Raw genomic sequence first — 19467 nt, 5'->3', positions numbered from 1 at the left:
AGTTTGCAGAAGATCCAGGCTCAGTGCCCTGTGGGCTGAGGTCCTGTTGTTTACGAGTTAGGACTACTGAGGTTCCTCCTGCTCTGGCAGTTTGCTTAGTTTGGCATATTTCACTTAGTGCTTTGTCTGTTTTTCCAAAATTGTCAGAGCTCCTAGCAAACGCTCTTCATCTTCATTTTAGTATGTGTCTCATTTACTGCTTAATAATATTTGTATCTGTTTTAATTTTTATCAATTTTTGCAATAATTTAATTAATCTTTGAATTTAAGCCTTGCGAATTTTTTATTTTTAGGTTTTACTTTTTCACAAATCTTGTATCTTATTATTTCAAGGTGTCATTAGCCATTCTTAGTTTGTAAAAACTATTAAGTTTCCCTGTAAAGATGTCTTTTGCTGCTTTTCACATAATGTAGTATTTTCTTTTTTTGGGGGGGGGGGGTTCAAGACAAGGTTTCTCCGTGTAGCCCTGGCTGTCCTGGAACTCGCTCTGTAGACCAGGCTGGTCTTGAACTCAGAAATCCACCTGCCTCTGCCTCCCAAGTGCTGGGATTAAAGGCGTGCGCCACCACTGCCTGGCTCAATTTTATGTATATGAGTGTTTGCCGGCATAAGTGTATGTGTACCACATACTGGAGCTGGAGTTACAGTTGTGAGCTGTCATGTGGTATTGGCAATAAACCTGGGTCTTTTGTAAGAGCTGCAAGTGCTCTTAACTGCTGAGCTGTCTCTCCAGCCCAAACTCATGCATTTATTTTTTTTTAAAGATTTATTTTTATTTATGTGTATTGTACCTGTCTGAGTTTATGTGCACTGTGTGCATGCAAGGACCCTCAGAGACAGGATCCCCTGGAACTGGAGTTAGAGGAAATTGTGAGCCAACTGATGTGGGTGCTTCAAAATGAACTGGGTCCTCTACACGAGCAGTAAGTCCTTTAATACTGAGTCATCTCCAGCCTCCAAACTCGAGGCTGCTCAGAGTAGAGCTAGCATGGAGTTGGTCTTTATTAATGACTTGCACATGACTGCAAAGAGCTGCTTCATATGTGCCTATGAGGTCAAGCTTGTTACCTGCATCTATGTTGTTTTAGTCATATTTTCTGCATCTTTCCTGATTTGCTGGTGGTTACTTGATCACTACCACCTCCTCACATGATCTGTAGGTTGCTAAGATACACTGTTTTATCAAAGTCTTATACAAGAATTTCTTTACAAAATTTTTATTCTTTAAGAAGTTCGTACAATGGTTTTTCTTTTTATAAATAAATGTGTTTTTCCCCTATTGAAATAGATTTTTTTTCTCCCAAAATATATCCTAATTACAGTTCCCCTCCCTCTTCTCCGTCCAGTTTTCCCCACCTCCTCTCCATTCCAGACTGACCCCTTTCTGTCTCTCAGAAAATAAAAAGGCTTATGCCTTGAGCCCCAGCACTTGGGAGGCATAAGCTGGAAGATCACTGAGTTTGAGGCCAGCCTGGTCTACAGAGCAAGTTCCAGGACAGCCAGGGCTACACAGAGAAACCCTGTCTCAAAAAACCAAAAGAAGAAAGAAAACAAGCAGGCTTCTAAGAGATTATGATATAACTATATAATGATAAAACAGAAACTAACACATTGGAATAGGCTAAGAAAACTAAATCTTCATTAGCAAGTGGCTGTCAGTTGGAGACTGCTCTGGACTACACATGGGGGCTGTGTCCACAGCTCCTTCCAGCTCCAGGGTTGCATCTAGTGCTGTCCCTGCAGGCCGTGTGCATGCTACCTCAGTCTCTGTGAGTTCCTATCTATGGTAATCCGTACATGGTGTGTTCTAATCAATCATAGCCATGCCAATTCCTGCCCCAATCCTACCAGGTCAGTCTCCACCTTCCTACTTTCCCATTTATCTCTGAGTTTTGGGTCATCTGCTGGATTGCAGTTGACCTACCAAGAGCTATATCCTTAAAGATAACTGGCTCTTCTCTCCTCCAGAAGCGATAGCCTGTCCATACCCCTCATCTAGGGAAGGGGGCTCGTGCACCTCTTCTCACTCCATCATTGAACACTGACTAGCTTGGCCTTGTACAAATTTGTGCCAGCAACCACAACTGCTGAGTTCAAGAGTCCAGAAGACAATACTTTGAGCAGTCTTCCCTGACCTCTGACTCTTACACTCTTACCACCACCACCCCCTCTTCCACCAGTTCCCTTGGGGAGGAAATGAGGGGCAGACATCCTGGTTGTGGTTGCACACTCCCCTTACTCTCTGCTCACCTCTGTGGGAAGATCCACCATCCTTACAGTGCTGTCTACTCTTGCTTACATGCTTTGAACCTACATTATTTTAGTGGATATTGCTTTTTTACTTCTGGATCTTCCTAGAGAAATGTCTGTCCCTGTCTTGTTGGTTGTTTTCCTGCTCAGAGGTCCATCTGTATAGTGTATGTATTGATGTATCATGTGCAGGCAGTGCACACGTGTGGCAGTCAGAGGACAAAGATTTTTCAGAGGGTTTGTCATGGGCCTAGAGCTCACCAAACTAGAGAGCTGGCTGGTCACTGAGACCCAAAGGACTACCTGTCCATACATCCAGCACTGGAACTCCAAGTGTGCCACCACTTGCGGCCTTTCCAAAAGTGTGTGCCTGTATACTGTATTTACTGTGTTTGTGTGTGCAGGAGCCCTCTTCCATGCATGTTTGTGCAGACTGACACTGAGTGTCTCCCTCTATCCCTTCAGGCTGGCTGGCTGGCAAATTCCTAAGACATTCCTGTGTCTCCCTTCCCACACTGAGGTTACAGCCACACCCAGTGTTTATGTGGCTTCCTGGGATCTGAACCCCAGTCCTGAAGCCTGGCCAACAAGCACTCCCCACTGAGTTGGCCGCCTCTCAGTTCATCTTCATGAGGGCGCTGAGGGTTGGCTTTTGCACAAAAGTGCTTTGCCCATGGGTCCCTCAACCATGAGTGTTATTTTTAGCAACCAGTTTTCTTTTGGTTTTGCATATTTATTTTCTTCCTTTAGCTTTTGAATTTTTCTCCATCTTTTAAGTCTTAGGCACATATCTGGCACATGGCATATATAAACTTTACTTTCTATCCAGTCTGAGCATTAATGCTTTCTTTTCTTCATACATTAAGGATTCTGGTTGATCTGAAGAATGAAGTTTGGTATCAGAAATGCCATGACCCTGTATGTAAAGCACAAAACTTCAAATCTACCTGTGAGTTATTAATTTTTGTTGTTGTTTTTCGTTTTTTGTTTTTTTTGTTTGTTTGTTGAGTTATTAATTGTTGTATTTACCACAAAGTGAAAATTAGATAGCCACCTACAAATATTTTTACTTATCTTTTTGATTCAGGTTCTCCATTACCCACTGAAGTAAGTCTCCTATTTCTTCTGAAAGATGTGAGTATAGCTCTTAGCCTTGGATTTTGGTACATGGAATAAACGAATCACAAACTGTCTCCTGTGTCCAGATAGCCTTCAGCATGACTCGAGGCACTCGTGGTCACTTTGGAATATGTTAGTTAGTGATCTTCCCACCTCAGTGCCTCGGATAACATAAGACACTAGGGAGTAAATTTAGTCCTAGGTATAAAGACGCTTCTTATAATTTGCTTTAAAGAGTAAACCAAGGTACTTGTAGTGTCTGTACAACAGTGTCAGAGGGAATTCACAATTTTAGTTTTGGATATTACTAGCTTGCCAAACCAACATTTAATCCAAATGATTCACATTTAGTGTTAAAAATAAAAAGTAGAAAATCCATAAAAAGCAGAACTGGGTTGTCTGGATGGAAACTTAAGGGCACTTACTGGTCTTTTAGAACAACTGAGTCCAGTCCCCTGCACCTGCATGGTGGCTCCTACTCCAGTTCCAGGGGATCTAGTGCTCTCTTCTGATTTTCACAAGCTCCTGTGTGCTATAGCACACACACATATAATAAGAGATACTCTTTTAAAAAAAAAAAAAAAGCAAAAAGGTAAAAATTGTCACTCATAATTTGGGCAAATTGATGCGAAGATTTTTGCATAAGATTTGCATTATTATACTTGAGTGTGCTCATTTTGCTTTCAAAGTCATAATGTATGGAAGTAGTTATTTTCCATGATGAATCAGTAACATTTTCATTACTAGCTATTACCAGATTGTTTCACAAAATCCTAGAATTGAGATGGTACAGATGTTGATGAGCGCCTGCCACCTCCTAACCACCGCCAGCCTGCAGACAAGTGGCAATCCACCGTCAATTTGCATTTATTGAGGTTATGCTCTTTTTAGGTTATTTTATGAATTTCTGGATCAATATTTCTGATAATTTTTAATACTTTTTGTTATGTGTTAGAGTTAATTTTTTATTTTCATTTTCACCTTAAAAAAATATCAGCACATTCTTCCAGATTGTCATGATTGGAATACCTGACCTGCTACAAGCTGAATAAGTGCTCCTTACATTTATAGTTTAGAAAACCTCTGGCATCCTTTGAAATCTGTACTTAAAAATCTCTTCTGAAAACATCATATTCAATTTTTTTTACTTCATATATGTATGGGTGATTTTATTGCATGTACATCTGTGTACCACATGTGTGTTTGGTACCCAAGGAAGCAGAAACATTGGGTTCCCTGGAACTGTAGTTAGAGGTGGTTGTGAGCCACCATGTGGGTCCTGGGGACTGCAGCCCTGGAGGGATCTTCTGGAAGAGCAGCAATGCTCTTAACCACTGAGCCATCTCTTCAGACCCAACATCCAAGTTTAAAGTTAAAATCCCATGCTTGGTTTGTTGGAGGGGGACATAAAAGAACTGATAAGCAGACTCTCTGACAGACTACTAGATTTAAAAATAGTATCTAGGAACAGATTAAAAATGTTTAATTATCTCCTATCAGAGCAGTGTTTGGTTTTGGATGGTTTAATTTTTTGCAGTGCCAGGAACTGAACTTAGGCCTAATATATGGGAAGCAAGGGCTCTCTCTTGATCTACATTCCCAGCCATGGAATTATTTTGGTGACATCTTTGGTAGAAAATTTTTTTTTCTAATAATACCTCAAAAATGCCAAGTCAAAGTATTCTTGATATATGATATTACTATTATTTGAACATAATATTTTCTTTTAGAAACCAGAGTATAGAAACAGTACCTTCCCGGTGAACTGTTGACATTGCCATTTCCCCTTCATCTTCCTTTTATGTATGCATGTGTGTGTCCATGCCCATGTGTGTGCTCATGTACACAGGCATACAGGCCAGAGGGACACTTTGGGTGTCATTCCTCCAGACATTTTTTTTTTTTCCTTTTTTGAGCTGCAGCCTCTCACTGGGCTGATAGTCACTCAGGAGGCTTGGCTGGCTGGCTACCAAGCTCCTGGGGTCCACGTCTCTGCCTCCCCAGCCCTGAGATCACATGCTGGCTTTCTAACATAGGCTCTAGGCACTGATTCTTGTTAAGTTAGAAACTTCCCTTTGCTGTACCCCATCTGAGGAGTTGAAATGTATCTACCATGAGCTATAGTCAATTTCAGCCTCAGAGAAGCATGTCTGCGCTACAAAAGCACGTCTGAGCTAACTTGCCCTTCCCCATGCTGACTCTTCTGACAGAGGGCAGCTAGCATGCTTATTGGCTGCTGAAAACCTGGTTATTATTTCATACCTTAACTCAACATATTTGGTGAAGCCACATATTCTGACTAATCTTTACTCTTCTGTCCTTTTTCCTCCTTCCCTCCAAAATAAGGAAGATTTCATTTCTAGAGAAACAGATGAAACCAGCAACTCACTGAGCAAGGATTCTCAGACCCCACCATCCTGCCGCCTGCCCGCCGGCGGGCTTTCTGCTGCTGCCTGGGGTGATGAAGATGATGCCTTTTTCTTAGAAGCTACAGAAGATGCTGAATTTGCTGACGCTGCAGATAAGAGCCTTCTTGGTTCAATGGATGATATTCCCGATGAACTAATTATAGAAGCTTTACAGAATAGCTGACTGTGGATAGGACATACATAACCTGAGATCTGATAACATAAATGTTAAATTAGTGCTGGGACTATAGCCCAACATTACAATACTTACCTAAGATGTACAAGGCCCTGCATTTAACATCATACAAAAATCAAATTACTAATTTACTGTTAAACCTGTTTATAGCAACTGTTCAATCACTTGGTTTACCTAAGCCAGATTTATTGAAGACTACCTTTGACATACTTCAGTAGACGCTCCTAATTAACCAGAATCATTCTATGCTGCATTTGCACTGACATCATTAAAGAGTTTATTGTCATTAACATGCTTATGCCTGGTGATGACTAACCTGTCAAGAGATTGAAATTTATTAACACAATACTCAGAAATTAGACAACTGAAGAGGTGTAATTTAGTTTGAATGACACAAAACGGTAGTACACCCTGATAAGCAGGCCTTACTACCGTCAGCACAGGGGCGCAGCTGTCAGGAGCATGGCTTCAGGAGCAGGAACGGCAGCAGGAGGCTCAGTTCTCAGTCTTGCTCAAGGAGCTTCCCCAGCTGATAGTTGATGGTTTTCAGGTGGTTTTCAGCTCCCAGAATGCTTCTTGCTTTAAATAACAGAGCTGGAAGGCTAGATGAATCATACTGTTGATAAAAGGGAAACTATTTAGACTCACAAATAGCAATGATGCTTTAGTACCTTTTTAGTCCCTAACCCTCACCACCAAGGCCGGTTTTGATAGATTCCCACTAGCTTTCTATTTCACTAGGATCATTAGGAAACAGGTTTTAGCCCATTTCCCCTCCTCAAAACATAACTGCCAATACAACAGCATAAGGAACTGTTCGACCAAGCTCTCCCAGGTCTCTGTACCACAGTCATCTACATGACTAAACTCAGCAAGTCACGCCTCAAACTTGGACTAGACAAGTGTGTTGGTGGAGTGCTGTGTTAACTCAATCTCATCTATTTGAAAACAGAAATTTCTAAAGCAAGTTTCCTTTTACTTCAAGAACTAATGGAATGAGAACAACTGGCCTGATAAAGTCTATAACAAAATCACCTCAAAAGGCCGGGCGTGGTGGCACACACCTTTAATCCCAGCACTTGGGAGGCAGAGGCAGGTGGATTTCTGAGTTCCAGGCCAGCCTGGTCTACAAAGTGAGTCCCAGGACAGCCAGGGCTATACAGAGAAACCCTGTCTCGAAAAACCGAAAAAAAAAAAAATCATCTCAAAGGTATCATTTAGGAAGTGAAGTTATCCATGGGGCCAGTTATGCCTTAAAGCTTGCCAATCTACGGATAAAATTAAAACACAAAGCCAACCTAAATTACAACACAGAACCCAACTCATGACTTAACAACCAAACCAAACTTCCTGTTGCAAACTATCTGAAGAAAATTAAATTCCTCTTAAGTTACCACACGTTTGACAGCGTGGTGATAAATGTGCTTCCATGGTATTTTCCTGTGATGAGAACTGAGCAGACAAGCTGTCTGGCGGTGGGACTGTTTGCTGCCACACACATACCATGTTTTCAGAAGTTAACCCAGCACCTGTAGGATAGCCTACACAAGACACCCAAGCACTTGCTCTAGATCTAAGACAAGTGGGAGGAGCTCACTTGGAGCTGCCGGCTTCATTAGGAAGAGGTGTGACATCCAGATGCTACCCACAGGACAAGTAGGGTCGGCACTACAACTGTAGCAGTGCTGTAGGCATGTGAGGGCAGTGTATTCCAAAGCAGTTCTGACAGCTTGGTTTGGGGCCTGGGGTAGTTCAGGAAGCTCATCTGCCTGGCATGCGCAAGGAGGAGGAACTAGAGCTTGGCTGAACCAAGGGTTATGTTCAGACTGGATCCATGCTACTCTTAACTTTCACAGATTTAATAACCGAATCCCTAAAGTAAACTAGGCGCATGTCTATTTTAGTACCTCTAATATATGAACAGATCTTCAGTGTAGGAACACTTAGATCAAAGCCAGACCTTAAAATTGAATTTAGAGGTGAAGTAGACAAACCTGATCATGAGATACACTAAGACATGGTGTGTAATTATATATTACATTCTACACACAATTCTATTCCTATAACTCTATATACAATTCTATTAGTATTTTTCTAATTTTATTAGGTATACAAATTTATAATTTTTTAGCTAACATTTCTATGTTATGTTATGGCAACAGCAAGGTTTCAGAGGCAACTTCAAAGTATTAAAATAATAGCTAACTACATTTTCCCAACTGCCTTAATGTTTTCTCAGCCACTCAGGACACTCCTGCCATTTCAGTGAAAGGGATTCTAAAGCATGAACATGGGCGGAACAAAGGTGCGTGGTCTTCGCAGCACGTCTGAGAGGGCTGAGGACTGACGGAAACTGTGATAAAGCAGAGTGCAGTTGTTCAGCTCAGAGTTGTGCCCAGTACACACTGCCTAGGGGATCTGAGGAGTAACGGCCTTCCTGGTCTCCGCTGGGAAGCTACAAGGTGATGCTGTGCTCACTGACTTACAGTAATGCTGTCTGCTGCCTTTCTGCAAACTGCTGGTACGCTACAAGCAAACGCCTGGATCCCTTCTGATGCACAGTCAACAGGACTCACCCTTTCCTTTCCCTTTGGTCCTTTCTCTTGACCGCTTGGATAATCTTGAAGCAGCTGTTTTAAATTAGATAAGAAATGCTTGGACTTCTTAAGAGATGCCTTCCTCTCCTTAAGGTCATCATATCTTGTTTGTAGTTGTTTCAGTTGTGGTTCTAATCTAGATAACAAAAAATATTTTTTAAATCTCAAAAACAAATTTTACAAAATACAAGTTAATAGAAATATATATATATATTGTTCATGGACTGAAAATATTAAGGTGCCCATATTATAAAGAACAAAAATGCAAACCAAAAATAACAAAACATTTCTCCCGTATAAATGACATATCTAGTCCATCAGTCTAGAGTGTACAAGTATGAACATCCTGGGTGAGGAACGAAAAGAACAGAAATGGAGTTGGTGGTCTGGCTTGCCTCTCTCTCAAACTATGAACGTGTGAACGATTCTAGGTTTCTGTTCAACTCAACTATGATACGAGCATTGACACCATGGGAACATGCCTCACAGATGCCAAAATCCATAAGATGACTCAAGTCCTGGGAACTACTGGAGTCAATATAAATCGGGCTGACATTTTCTGAGCACAGACAGGAGAAGCCCGCCTGGAAGCTTAACTAGGAAGTCATGCAGAAAGTTCCCCTTTTTAAAATCCTTAGTTTCAGGCTGGAGAGATGGCTCAGTGGTTAGGGGCACTGACTGTTCTGAAGATCTGAGTTCAAATCCCAGCAACCACATGGTGGTTCACAACCATCCACAATGAGATCTGGTGCCCTCTTCTGGTGTGTCTGAAAACAGCTACAGTGTACTTACATATAATAAATAAATCTTAAAAAAAAAAATCCTTAGTTTCTGTGGCCAAATAAAATCGGCAGAAAAACTGTCCCAGGGCCTGGAGAGAAAGATGTGTGACCCTGGGCGAACTGCCTGTGTCTGAGGCTTAGTTTCTTCACCCATAAAAGAAAAGGAGATTTGTGACTTATGGCGGGGAGGAAGTGAGGCTGCAAATAAAGATATAAAAACCGAAGCCTGAATGGAAGACTCGTGTGTGTTTCCCATGTTTCCCCTCTGTTTGCTGTGTTTTATTTTGGTTGGTTGGTTTTTTATTTGTTCTCCTAAAGAGAAAGAAGGCATGGAGTTGGAGAGGTAAAGTGTGGAGGATCTTGGAGGGGTCGAGAGTGGGGAAACCATCATCAGAATAAACTATGAAAACATTTTTTTTCAGTTTTTAAAAAGAGCTCTTCACACCAAACAACTGAAGATTTCTCAGCAAACTGTACTGAACTGACGATGGCCAGGCCAGGCCAGGATTGCATTCCCTGCCTTCCCTAGGATGGGACGGGCTGTAGCTGAGGCTCCCCAGTGCCTCAGGTGCCTCCTATTCAAAGTTAAGACCATCATACACTTTATCTTACTATGCATTTTCAAAATGTTTGTCTGACTAAAATTTCATCTAGAAAAGGAACTAAAGAGGCCAGTCTCAACATGTCTCAACGGTCTCACGTTGATGACAAGCTTAACAGAAGAGCCTTATTATAGTTTAATTATAGAGCCATACAATGACCTACCTCACAGAATCATATTGACTAAGCATGGGCCAATTGAATGAAGTATTTAGGAAAAGTGCCCTCCCATAAAGGAAGCTGTGAACTGTTACTGTCAACATTACTATATTACCCCAATTTTCCTGTTTTGGCCTGAGCCAATGAATACATTTTCTAGTGTCAAACTACAGACTAAATCTGTAAATAACAGATCAGACAACTAATTTGTCTCTCTCAAAATCCTGTGGCAGTCACTTAAAACCTAGTACTTAGCCTGGCAAGGTAGTGCCCACCTTTTTTTAGTCCCAGGACTCGGGAAGCAGAGGCTGGTGGATCTACAAGAATTCGAAGCCAGCCTGGTCTACAAATTAAATTCCAGGTCAGCTAGAGCTATACAGAGAAATCCTGTCTCAAAACCCCAAAACACAACCTAGTAATTAGAGTATTTCAAGTGTTTGCTGACAAATCTCCAATCTGCTCAAGACTCGTGCTACCATACCCATGTGGTCCTGGGAATTAACCCACTGCTGTTCATGCCAGGCAGGAGCTCTACCACTGAGCTACATCCTCAGCCTGTCCAAGCACATTTAAAGCATCTTCAGATAGAGAACACGGCAAACTCTACTACACGTAAGCCTCTGGCTCGCACTCCATACCTCAGAAGCTCAAACTGTACAGACAGGCTCCCACAGCGTGCACTAACCCCAGGGCATGGGGACTGCCCACAACCCTAGACCTCAGAATAAGGACTGATGTATCTCTGCAGAGTGTGTATTTCAACAGTCACTGAAGAGCCAGTGACCAGACTGACTTACATAGCCAGAGTAAAATAAGCAAGCAAGCAACATAAACAGACCTCTCTGCCTGAGACCAGCAGACAACTGTGCCTGGATTTACTCAGTGACTCTCTGAGGAGCAGGGACAGTTATGCCCATATACACACGAGGGGGCTGAGGCCCTGAACATTCTGTACCTCACCCAAGTCTGCAGTCAATGGCAGAGCCTGATTCAAGTTCCAGATAGTTTAATCCTATTGTCTACTCACTAAAGCTGTAATCAGACTGCCTGAGGCCAGATCAGATGCTGAGAGTCAGATGGAGTTGATGTTCCTTACGGCACTCCCCTAAGTGACAAACGCTAGGTGAGTTCTCAGATGGAGCAGGATATTATTACCTTACCGAATCAGTTCATCCTGGACTTCAGTTAAACGCTGCCTTTTCTTTTCCATGTCGGAAATTATCTGAGCAATATAATAACGTATTTAGGTTAACATGGGAGAAGTTTCAGCTCTTCAGCTCACTGCACTAGGCACTAAAAGCAGAGAAACGGGCAGCTGTGGTGCAGCTTAGTGGGCGTGTCTGAAGACTTTGGGCCCATGGACCCTCCTTCTCTTGCCTCCCGGTTTGACTTGATTGACTTGACTTGTTTAGCAGTTTCATTCACTCCTAAACTTTTCTTTCTACAAGCTGTTGGGTGCGGGGGGGGTGCGCACTAACTTGGACCGACAAAAGGCTAACAGAGATCCCCATTCCTCAGTGTCCATTAACATTATAAAAGCAAATAAAAACCTGACCAAGCCCACAAAAGCCCTTATAAAACTGCAGGTCACAAAACTAAAACTAACAGCAAGTGTTTCCTTACATCCCCGGTTCATACCCCATGACTCACTAAGGGACTTGACGATTACCTTGGTATTCTTCCTTTTCAGGGCTTTTAGCATCTGGGCTTCTTTAAGCTACAACAACAACAAAATAAAGTGTATCTCATTTTCCAAAATGAACTGTGTAACGTTCCACATGAGAAGGCCCCTGGGAGAGACACCAGTTGGTAAACTGCCTGTCACAAAAGCAAGAGGACCCAAGCTGGATCCCGGCGCTGGCACATTTAGATTTTACGAGGGGCTGGTGGGGACAAGCCGGTCCTTGCACTTACTGGCTGGCCAGCCTGGAGAAGTCAATGATCTTCAAGTTCAGTGAGACCTTGTCTCAAACAGTAAGTTGTAGGGTGATTGATGAACTTACTCAGCGTGGGGCTCTGGCTTCCATATCCACACACATGCAGGCTTCCACATCCACACACGCACAGAAGGAAGTAAGAGGAGTTCTCACGTGTTTCTCGTCACAGAGTCAGCAAATGCAAGCTGTTCTACCACCACAGGATAATGTCCAAACTTTAGTTTAAAACATTTTAGAGTAGCCAGGCATATTGGTATCTGCCTTTCATTTCAGCACTTGGGAGGCAGAGGCAGGCAGATCTCTGTGAGTGTGAGACCAGCTTGGTCTACAGAGTGAGTTCCAGAACAGTCAGAGCTACATACAAAGACCCTGTCTCAAACAAACAAATACATAAATAAATAAATAATGACAAGAAACTTACCATTCCGATGAGTTGTGCTTTAATTTTAAAATAAAACTTGTTGATGGCTTGATTACAACTTTCAGATTCTATTCTTTGCCTGTAAATTGATTTAAGAAAAAGAGAGAAATGTACAGATATTCAGCCACACTAATCCTGAGAGAAACGGGAAAACTACAGAACAAGCCTATATCCACATCCATGCATGTGTGCACTAAACATGCACAAGGTGCAGTGTGGTGGGGGCAGTGTATGCACACATGCCTGTGCTTTCAGAGGCCAGCAGAGACAACAGGAGTCCTGCCCTGTCACCCTCCCCCTTAATCCCCGAGACTGGGTTTCCCATGATACTGGGACCCAGGCTGGAGGCGAAAGCTCGCAGCCCTTCTGTCTCTGCCCTGCACAGCACTGAGCTACAACCGTGCACAGCCACGCCTAGCTTCTTATGTGGAGTCAGAGCCACATGTGGGCCTTTATGTTTGCATAGCGAACCCTCTTAACTACGGAGCCATCTCTCCAGTTACTGAGGGGAGGACTCTAAAACTGGGTCACGTTCTCAGAAAAACATTAGAGATGGTTAAAAAAATAAAATAAAATAAAACAAATGTCATGTGGTTCAGCAATTCAACTACTGGCTATATACACAGAAAGAACCGAAAGGAGGGACCAAAAGACACCAATATCCATAAAAGTATCTGCTGTGGAGAGGAGAAAGTGGTCAACTGTTTTAGTGGCTGCAGATCTTCAGTTTTGCAAAATGAGTACGCTCTAGAGGTACATGCAGCTAGTTAGCCATTCTGCAGTTTAAAAATGGCCCCTGGTACATTCTGTTACTCAATAAAAAATCTTGTGTACTTCACAACTATCAGGATGGCTAATAGAGTACTATTCCAGGGGTGACTAAGCATTGTCTGCTCACCGGGTCCTGGGTAGACAGACAGCACACGGCTGACCTCATTAGAGTGGGTGCAGCAGAGAACAAGAGGACAGCGCAGAGGACAAAGCCGGCGGCATGGGGAAGGCTAGCAGACGCCACAGACGCTTGGTTCTGTCAGGACTCACTTTAGATTTTCCAGGGAAGAGAGTGTCTCAGGGGCGTCTGGTTCAAGCTCTCCGGGGGCTTGCCAGTGAGGGATGTTTAGAAGAGCTACTTGTGGTGGGAGGACCCACCCTGACCCTAGGCTGCACTGCTCCACAGGTGGGGCCCTGGACTGGACAGAGTGGGAAAGCCAGCAGAATCAGCAAGTTTGTCTGCCATGGTCCGTGGATGTGACCATCTGCTTCAAGTACCTGCAGTCTTGATTCCCTCAGTGATGGACCCCAAGCTGGAACTGTGATCTAAAATAAATCCCCTTAGAGAGAAATGAAAACCCTGTAGCCAAAGCAGCTGTGGTAGTGCACGCCAGAAATCCCGCTCAGAAGGGTCCAGACAGAAGAACGCCAAGTTTGAGAGCATCCAAGCCTCCATGGAATCCTAGGTTGGGAGAATGCTGGGCAAAATCCAGACAAAAACAGCTTGAAAGAAGAATTTGTTTCAACTGAGCAGCCTTCTGCTGAATAGACCCCTGTCTGCGGCAGCGAAAATACCAGGTATCTTGCTCANAACTNTGGCCTACGAGGAACACAGCAACTCACTGGCACAAGCCAAGGCTCACCTTCAAAAGGTTCTACAGCCTCCCAAGACAGCGCCACCAAGTGGGGATTAGTGTTTAAAATCATGAGCCTGTGAGGGACGTTTCAAACCTTTAAAATCACTCAACAACAACAACAACTACAACAACAAACAGACAAAAGTTTTGTAGGCATACAGTTCTGATAACACTCTTATGGTGACTTGTCTAGGAGGAAGGCCAAAACAAGACTTTAAGTGGAAGGCAACTTATAGTGGCATAGCAAAGCCATGTATTTGGTGAAATCTGGTTTTATTTTCTCCAAAGTCTTTTGGAAGGAAAAAAAAGTGGGTTCAAGGAAGGGGAGGTAAGGCCGGTGGTGTGTATGAGGAGAGGAGAAAATAAAACCAACACTCAGGTGAAAATAAATAAATAAATAAATAAATCCCCTTTCCTCCCGAGTTGCTCCTAGGGATATTTTACCACAGCGTTTCCGCTGTCCCGTGCCTGCACTCCCCCTTTGGACACTGTGGACTCTGCCTAAGCCGCCCCACCTGCATTCTGCTGATCCCACTTCCCCATGGAGGACCCTAGGCTCCGACTCCCTGACTAACAGTGGAGCCGGATCTCAGGCGAGCCAGATGCTTGCAGCTGTGTGTGACTAGTCCACGACTCTATGACCCACTCTGCCAGGCTGCATTTTACAAATATTTTTATTTAATGTCTGAAGTTTTATGAATCACTCTCTTCAGGAGAGAGCAAAGCTGGATTTGTGCTGGTGGAAGACAGGCCAAACCTGACTGAGCTGTTTCTTCAACTTTCCCCACCGGAGGCTGGACCAGGCAACTGAAGGTGTGTATGTACCTAGCACAGGAGTGAAGCCCTGATGTGGCAGCTGCTCTCTGCCATGAGTGGCACAGGCTATGCAGCCGTGAGCTCTTCCCCATCGCTGCTCTCTCGGGAGCTGACAGGGACAGGAGCAGGTCATACTTGCCATTCACTACCTGACTGAGAAAAATCAACAGCACTGGGGAAACACACTTCTAGATCAAAGTCTACGAGGAACTCAAGCATAGATGAACCAACAACTCGCACTAGCATAATAAATGTATGCAAAGGGACTCTAATGAGCATGCAGAATCATCTGACTCATGACAACACAGGGAGTGGGGATGGACCCAGTGCCACTCTGAGCGCAGCTGACCAGGCCCAATGGTGCCAACTTCAGGGACTTACTTATACTCCAGGAAGGTTTTCTCAAGTACAGACAGAACAACATCCAACTCCGTCATGTCACTCCGTCTCTTTCCTTCCAGACACCAGATAAGCATACTTTCAGAAGCATCTAGAATATCAAGCACATGTCAGTTTATACACGCGATATCTGTAAACTGGCTCGAGGACCAGGCTCTGAGACCCTGAACAAAAGTAGCCCCATCAGAGTGTAAACACAGCTAGAGCCATAGCCACCTCTTCCTGTGCCAGGGCAGTCTGTCCGCCCTCCCTGTGTCACCCCCTTGCTTCCTGGGACAGGGTGCACCTGTCATATGCTGCAGTGGGGCCTCTTTTTTTTTTTTTTTTGGTTTTCTGAGACAGGGTTTCTCTGTGTAGCCCTGGCTGTCCTGGAACTCACTCTGTAGACCAGGCTGGCCTTGAACTCAGAAATCCGCCTGCTTCTGCCTCTGCCTCCTAAGTGCTGGGATCAAAGGTGTGCGCCACCAATGCTGGGCACAGTGGGGCTTCTTTACAGCCATATTAAACTTTATTACACGTGTCCCCACGGCATTGCTATTTCTGTTTTCAGTACCATTTTTAAATTGGGTAGCATACAATAGGGGTTTACAATGACTTGGGAAACTGGGAGATTTGTATTTTATGACTCAACAATTTGACTATTCCTCTAAGAAAAATAAAAACACCTTGATAAAATTGTACATAAAAGTGCTCAGAGGATGGGGGGCAGTTCATAAAGAGGCTGGAGATGTGGTCAGTGTACCTTCCTAGGATGGGCAATGCCAGGAGCTCAGTCCCTAGCACTGCAAGGGATAGAAAAATGCAAGAAAAAAAGAAAGAAAGAAAGAAAGAAAGAAAGAAAGAAAGAAAGAAAGAAAGAAAGAAAGAAAGAAAGAAAGAAAGGGAAGAGAACAAAGGGGGTCCTACAGGCTTTGTTTATAAAGCCTGAACCTCAATACTCAGTCCCCACAGCAAGAGAGCAGAGAGCAGAGACTGCACATGGAAGCCCTTCTCTTTAACAGAGCTCTTTATTTGTATGATGTATATGAGACTATGTGAATGTACACAGGTACCCATGGAGGCCAGGCGAGGGCACTGATCCTGGAAGTGTGGTAAACTGCCTGAAGTGGGTTCTGGGAACTGAAGTTTGGACAAGTGGGGAGGAGAGAGGAGAGAATGGGGGTTAGATTTTATTAAAGCACATTGTATCATGTATAAATATTCATTTTTTAAAATTTCATGACAAAATAATTTAAAAAATGTTATTCCAAAGCCATAATTTCTTAAGTGGCATTTCTAGTCAGAGTGGTGGTGTATGCCTTTAGTCCCAGCACTCTGGAGGCAGAGGTAAATGGACCTCTGTGAGTTCAAGGCCAGATGGTCTACACAGTGAGTTCCAGAACAGCTAGAGCTATGCAGAGAGACCCTATCTCAATGCCCACCCCACCCCCAAACAAACGTGTTTGCTATTTCAACAACTAAGACAACTTAAAAATAGCCTTCCTGAGACGTTCTGTACAAGTGACAAGTTATAAAATGCCATCTGGCCGGGCAGTGGTGGCCTGTGCCTTTAATCCTAGCATTTGGGAGGCAGAGGCAGTCGGATTTCTGAGTTCGAGGCCAGCTTGGTCTACAGAGTGAGTTCCAGGACAGCCAGGGCTACACAGAGAAACCCTGTCTTGAAAAACCAAAATAAAATAAAATAAAATGCCACCTGTACCTGAGTCTGTGGCTTCGTGCCTTGGTCTCTTCCTCCTGCCAGGAGATGGCCTCACTTTCCTCTGAGCTTTCTACCAAAAACCAAAACAAACAATATAACTGTTTAATTTAGGAAAAATTCTTTCCCTTGAAATTAAGGATTAGAGCGCCAACATTACCCGAGCACCAACTGCTTCTGGCTGTGGCGCTTATTTAGGACCTGGAGAAGACAATAGACACTCTCAGGCCAAGCAGGTCCCAGGACGAAGCAGCAGCACCCAGCACACTGGGGTGGTGAAGTCTAACTGTGTCTGTGGGATTGTCTAAGAGAGGGCAGCAACGCAAGCACGCTGAGAAACACTCCCTGACTGGCCCGAGGCCTGCGAGAGACCCAATTCCTAATGAAGCCTGAAACCAACTCCCGACAGGATCCACCAGGAAGATCACGCGGTTGTGCTAAGAGTTCCAGGATGACTGGCAGGCAGACTTCCCTCCCTCTTGGGGAAGCGGTGGCTGTGAACAGGGCAGGACCTGCTCCCTGGGCTTTTAAGTGTAAGCAAGAACACTTCTGTAGCCTGGAGTACCTGCTGGCTTTGCACCAGCAAAAAGAGAAAACAGGCACCTCAGCTTTAAAGCCTCAATGAACGGAAGTCTATCAACAACCTGAAAACTCTCTAAGGATAAATCCAAGCCGCATGTGAGATAGCCCTGGATAGCCCAGGATTTCAGCTCTGAGCAGGGAAGCCGGCTAAATTGAAGCTGGGTTCTCGGCCTATAGGAATGGTGACATGCTAAGTGTGCATGTTTAATTAACTAACTCTGTAATAATGAGTCATAAAGCAATTATAAACAGATACAAAGTCCCAGTAAGTCACATACTGGGAAAATGTCTTGAGCTTTCGACAACTCACCTTAGCAGAGGGCAAAAGCAAGCCTGTGACATAAAAATACCCGGCCCCAACCAGGTACGTAACGCCACTTGCACAAGGATGCGACACAGAGCTCAACAGCTCTTAACACCATGGACTACAGTTTCAAGTTCTAGACTAAAACTGACACACAAAAAAATGTGGGTCACAAGAAAATGGGACTCAGAGTCAAGACAAAAACAGACCAAAGACAAATTGGCCCAATGATGAACCAGACAATGGCTGGATCCAAACAGAGGCTGAAGCAGCTGTCATCATTTCTAGGAAGGGAAGGGACAGTCTTAATAGAGACCCTCCCTGTGGAACAGAAGACACGGGCAGCATAGCCCTCCCCCAGCAAGGTCTGGAGCGAAGCCGATCCTTGTTGATTCCAGCAGTGGCTGCTGGCTGTGCCTGGTGTCATAGCTGTTTCATCCATCTTCACATCACCCACTGTGACTAGTGTCTCTGTCTCTGTCTCTGTCTCTGTCTCTCTCTCTCTCTCTCTCACACACACACACACACACACACACACACACACGAATACCTATGGTGACATTTGTGGCTACCCATATTAATTTACATGTGAGAATTATCTTTGGCTGCCCATATGAGCAGAATGTGGACAGATCTCTGGGGTGTAACTAAACCACTCCACGTGGGCTTAAGCAAACCAATGTTGACGGCTGGGACCGTGGCTCAATTTGCATAGAGTGAAGCTCTGAGTTCCCCCCCCTGCACCACATAAACTTAGCACAGTGATGCACCATGCCAGATGGTCACGTCACACGGCAGTAAATGTGCTGGAGCAATAGCTGAGAACTGATTATTTGATTCATAAGTACGTGGCAGAAAGACAGAGAAACACTGGGCCTGGAGTAAGCCCATCTCCTCCTCCAAGGCCACGCCTCCTAACCCCAGGGGGGCCATTCTCATAGAAAGCACCACATCAGCCATTGGAGACAGAGGCAGGAAGACCTTAAGTTTGAGGTCATCTCTGGTAACACACCGAGTCTAAGGACAGCCTCAGCTACAAGAGCCACCGTCTCAAAAACAAAACAAAGCAAAGAGACTGCAGACACAGCTTAGCTGGTGGTATGTGCCAGCATGCGCAGAGCCTGGGTCCACTCCCCATCACATACATTGCAGTTTAGCTGGTAGTATGTGCCAGCATGCGCAGAGTCTGGGTCCATCCCCCATCACACACACTGTGACGGCAAAGCCTGTAATCCCAGCTCTCACACTCAGGAAGTGCAGGCACAAAGATCAGCCATTCAGGGTAATCCTTGGATACGAAGTGAGTTCAGTGCCGCCCTGGACTATCTGAGACCAGTTTCAAATAAGCACACGACCCCCAAAACACAAACAACAAAACAACACATTTGAAAAAATGTCTAGTGAGTTTTAAAATGGCAGGCTGGAGAGATGGCTCAGCGGTTAAGAGCACTGACTGCTCTTCCGGAGATCTTGAGTTCAAATCCCAGCAACCACATGGTGACTCACAACCATCCACAATGAGAAGATCTGACGCCCTCTTCTGGTTCGTCTGAAGACAGCTACAGTGTACTT

The 19467-nt window shown here is 44.2% G+C and overlaps 2 protein-coding genes across 6 annotated transcripts in view; one reads left to right on the top strand and one right to left on the bottom strand.

Moving 5' to 3' along the window:
• Primpol (primase and DNA directed polymerase) overlaps window positions 1-6191 on the top strand; it is a 37626-nt gene extending 31435 nt beyond the window's left edge. For 4 of the 5 annotated variants that reach the window (XM_021219222.2, XM_029532230.1, XM_029532232.1 and 1 more), the window contains 3 exons: window positions 3118-3200; window positions 3339-3385; window positions 5717-6191. In XM_021219222.2, coding sequence (XP_021074881.1) covers window positions 3118-3200; window positions 3339-3385; window positions 5717-5962 — 376 coding nt within the window. In that variant the 3' untranslated portion in view covers window positions 5963-6191. The remainder of the gene's footprint in view (window positions 1-3117; window positions 3201-3338; window positions 3386-5716) is intronic. The other variant, XM_029532234.1, reaches the window with a different exon arrangement.
• The window catches only part of Cenpu (centromere protein U), a 29014-nt gene continuing 13808 nt past the window's right edge, over window positions 4262-19467 (bottom strand). The window contains exons 7-13 of the mRNA XM_021219223.2: window positions 17013-17082; window positions 15296-15404; window positions 12471-12549; window positions 11782-11829; window positions 11273-11334; window positions 8551-8707; window positions 4262-6590 (exon numbers count right to left, since the gene is read on the bottom strand). Of these exons, the coding sequence (XP_021074882.1) occupies window positions 6477-6590; window positions 8551-8707; window positions 11273-11334; window positions 11782-11829; window positions 12471-12549; window positions 15296-15404; window positions 17013-17082 (639 nt within the window). The 3' untranslated portion in view covers window positions 4262-6476. The remainder of the gene's footprint in view (window positions 6591-8550; window positions 8708-11272; window positions 11335-11781; window positions 11830-12470; window positions 12550-15295; window positions 15405-17012; window positions 17083-19467) is intronic.

Source organism: Mus pahari, chromosome 19, assembly GCF_900095145.1.
Source record: "Mus pahari chromosome 19, PAHARI_EIJ_v1.1, whole genome shotgun sequence".
Lineage (NCBI taxonomy): Eukaryota > Metazoa > Chordata > Mammalia > Rodentia > Muridae > Mus > Mus pahari.
The sequence above is the reverse complement of the archived record's forward strand: the minus strand, read 5'-3'. Positions and strand labels throughout refer to the sequence as shown.